The 3,907-nt window shown below is 35.3% G+C and overlaps 1 protein-coding gene and 1 pseudogene across 1 annotated transcript; both read right to left on the bottom strand.

The window, feature by feature from the left end:
- Nucleotides 1-415: 415 nt before the first annotated feature.
- On the bottom strand, nt 416-1,058 carry LOC133289642 (uncharacterized; annotated as a pseudogene).
- A 961-nt stretch (nt 1,059-2,019) lies between these two features.
- Nucleotides 2,020-3,277, bottom strand: LOC133289678 (BRI1 kinase inhibitor 1-like). Its single transcript, XM_061487667.1, has one exon. The coding sequence runs from the start codon at nt 3,185-3,187 to the stop codon at nt 2,213-2,215; it is 975 nt and encodes a 324-aa protein (XP_061343651.1). The 5' UTR covers nt 3,188-3,277; the 3' UTR covers nt 2,020-2,212.
- Nucleotides 3,278-3,907: the final 630 nt, after the last annotated feature.

Raw genomic sequence — 3,907 nt, 5'->3', positions numbered from 1 at the left:
TGAAAATCTACATCATGTTTTTCTAGTAATTGTAGAACTTTCCTTGAATAGAGGAGGTCTTTATGTGGAGAATCTTTCCTTGATACTTTCCATCGTGTTCATCTTGGGATCTACTCTTCAGGAGTTACCTGCACAGATAAGAGAACACAGCTCTGATTCCAATTTCCATGTTGATCCAAAGAAAAGACATGGGAAGACAAACCAAAGTAAGAGAGAATATAGCAGTGTATGCCTGCATTCCAATTCTTTGATATTGCTGAGCTCCATAAGCTTGTCCACAAACAGTTTCCAATCTACTAGCCATTCCCATCTGGAGCATCTGAACATGTAAATTTAGCAAATTAACCCATCTTGTGTTCAAAAAAAAAAATTGTAAAGCATCTAACTCCTCCATCCTTGAATCAGTGTCTAGCCACTACTCCATATACCAGTTTGCTTGATCGGTAAGGCATTATGCAAGTAACTTGATATGATCACCAAAGTTATCTAGTTCACCTTGTACACACAATCAAACAAAAGCAGACCCATGACATGTAGTAAACTTCTGCACTCACAGCATCAGCTTTGTCTAACTCCTTCCATATATAATTGTCATATACCTTGAGCATTCTTTGCCTCGGAGCATTACCTTCTAAGTAACAAAGTGCTATATGCCACCAATTGTGTGTCGACATAAAAGAAGAACAAGAACTCCATCATGATGAACATCTTTCCAAGAAATTAACAGCTTCTATAAATTGGCACTCACACTGAAGAACATGGCACAAAGCATGCTGTGACCAATTGTCTTGCTTATTTATTTCAAACCCCCTTTTGGCAGTTTCCTCAGCATCTTTCATTTGTCCAAGCTCTAACAAAGGAAAAACAAGGATGCCATATTTGTAATTTTCTCCTTTGCTTTGAGGTAGAACCTAATGAACAATAGATAAAGAAAGATGAGGCTGGCCCATGTAGAAGCACATGATTTGTGCTTTCTTTAGAGAGACCAGATCTCTCGAGAACTCTTTTAGAAACTTAGAATGCAATTCAACAGCTACAACATCGTCTGTATCTTCATATAATAGGCATTGTAATTAGTTATGTTTAAAATTATAATCACGTACGTAATGATGATATTCCTTATTTTCCAGGTAAATGATTTGTAATTGATAAACAAAAGGATGTTTAAGACACTATTGCAGATTTGTTAAAAAATTTATTAATTTAAAAATAACATCTCTCTTTATCAATTTTTTTTAAGCCAAATTTCCTAATTCCTAATCAGGTATAACTGATCCAAATATGTCTCGGTTGGTAATGGATATGATTCGAAGGAAAAACAAATGCAAACAAGAACAAAGAAAAATAATAATTAATGAGTCAGATGACTTATTAGGAGCTTATGGCCCAATTAATATCAAGTTATATCAGGACAAATATATTCAGTGAATAGACCCAAGTTTACAAAAAAAAAAAAAAAAGCTTATTTAAAAAATAAGTTAAAGACATATTTTTACAAGGCTTCGCCTATAAGTTCATAAGTCATCATATTTAAATAATTTTAATTAAAAATTAATATTATATCATTTATTTTTTTCTAATTATTAATAGATATTGAAAATTTGATAGATTTAAATAGACTAACAAACTTATATGAAACTTTTTAAATTTTTAATATAAATCAAGCCATGCTTAAAATATTTTACATGAGTTTAGACACATCCAGCCTTAAATAACATAGCCACACAAACACTCAGGTCATTGAGGATCTGCAAGGACAATGTCAAAGAGGAAAAAAATCTGAAGCGTCTCTGGCTGCTGCTACATATGTGCTTATTCATGTCAAAATCCCACATACAGAATCAGTACGATTTTTATTTTATATTTTTTTTTTTTAAAATAACAAATAGTTTCCCGTACGATCGAATAGCAAAAACAAAATAACAAATGTATTCATTGATAGCAATTCTTTAACTACCAAGTGGAAAACCAGCAGCTAGCTGATGATTCCCGAAATTCATGAGATACTATAATACAAGTTGGTCTAGATCTATGACACAAATTATTAATCTTCTTTAATATATTATTTCAAGTTGTGCTTCTTTTTTCATCCCATTATAGTAATACATTTTTATCTACACAATTTTAATTACTTATTATACCACAGAGGAAATCAATGATAGAAAAAAATAAAATAAAATAAAATAAAATAAAATCCCCTCCTATCCACCAATCAGCATTTGAGGTTCTCTTCTTTTGCAATAGAATTTTTGCAGTGAGCAATTGCACCTTGAATGGCTGCCTGCAACTCTTGCACGGTGCTATCACTAGCAGGAGGAAGAACAGTGGTTGAAAGTAAAAGACCACTGTTTGTTGGAGATGTTATCATTGATGCTGGTGCTGAATATTCTCCTCTCCAACCCTTCAATTCTTTCTTATTTCTCGGAGTTACATTCCCTGAGTAAGAATAACCCTGTCCACGGAATCGAATTTTCTCTCTTTTTCCTCTGAAAAGCATTAGAGGCTGGACCATTCTTAAGTACTTTTTTATTGCATGGATCACTTCAAAACTGAGCTTCTTCTTGTGCTTCTCTTTATCTTCCTTATCTCTAACTTTATGACACCCTTTGCGCCCTTTTGTAAACCCAAATAACCAAAAAGTTGACTTGGACTTGGACTTGGACTTAGCTTCTACGTTTGTTCCTCTAGTATTGTTGTTGTTGCCTTCTCTTTTGCTGCTTTTATTGCAGTCTATGGTGACGTTGTTCCTATTGCTATTGCTGCTGCTGCTGCTACGATTTTCATCTTCTAATAACTCTCTAATGGGGAGGGTGAAGCTGTCCATGGAGTTGGTGGAAGAGCGAGGTGATGCAGGGAAGTGTGATAAGAAATGGAGAGGAAGCAAGTGACCATGGAAGAAGATGTCATCAGCAGGAGATAAATCAACTGCAAGTGAAGGTGGAGCTTTGGATTTAGGAGGGAATGTGGTGGAGGAAGAGTTGAGAGAGATCGTGAAGGAGAATTCATGAGAAGGAGAGGAGGACGCTGAAGGTTGTGAAGATGGGGATGTTGGTGGTGGTGATGATGATGATGATTGTTTTGTTGCTTGGTCTTCTTTATTTTCTTGCCTTAACTGTGCTACTACTCCTTCTTCAATTTGCTTTTCCACATAGTTTTCTCTGTTCTTTTGGTGTTGATGCGCTTCCATAACTTTAGGATTGCCTTGAAGACTAACAAAATTTGATGCAATGTCCGAAATTCTTGGTCTATAATCTTTTCTAATTGGTGGAGAGAGAGAAAGAGGCTTTGTAAACCTCTCTAAGGTTGTATGAATGTTAACAAACCTTTAGAGGGATAAAGGAATCAAAAAGTAGGGAAGAGACTGAGTCTTTGTCAAAGCGCATTTGGCCTTTTCGGAAACTTCATTATCAGAAAAAACTAACCGTACATTTTATAGAAACTCATTCTCATATATTGTAAATAGTAATTATGTAGTCATTTATTAGTAATTATGTAGTCATTTATTTGTATTTATTTAGTCCGTTACTTGTATATTGAGCCAAGCCCATTAGGTCAAAATTAGGTCAAAAAGTCTCTATAAATAGAGACCCCTATGTACAGATTCAAATACGATTCAATAATATTTCAAATACCCTTTTATTTCAAGTTGGTATCAGAGCTCTCGATCCTGAGGGCTCTGCTTCCGCGCCTATTGTCTTTAGAACAAGAACATTTTATTCTTTTTGTCTCTCGCTGCCATCAGCTGCCACCGGATTTTTTCCGGGGACCTCTTGGACCGAGAAGATCTCTGTTATACTGGATCTCTGTTACTGTTCATCGTCTCAAGACAGCATCTGTTCATCACGATTGGACCCTTTCCCGGTGATTTTTCAACTCCGAACAGACCCAGAAAGAACCGCGCTCACCG

This window comes from Gastrolobium bilobum, unplaced genomic scaffold (assembly GCF_033153095.1).
Source record: "Gastrolobium bilobum isolate Gb01-03AN ecotype WA unplaced genomic scaffold, APGP_CSIRO_Gbil_v1 utg1031, whole genome shotgun sequence".
NCBI classification, from domain to species: domain Eukaryota; kingdom Viridiplantae; phylum Streptophyta; class Magnoliopsida; order Fabales; family Fabaceae; genus Gastrolobium; species Gastrolobium bilobum.
The sequence above is the reverse complement of the archived record's forward strand: the minus strand, read 5'-3'. Positions and strand labels throughout refer to the sequence as shown.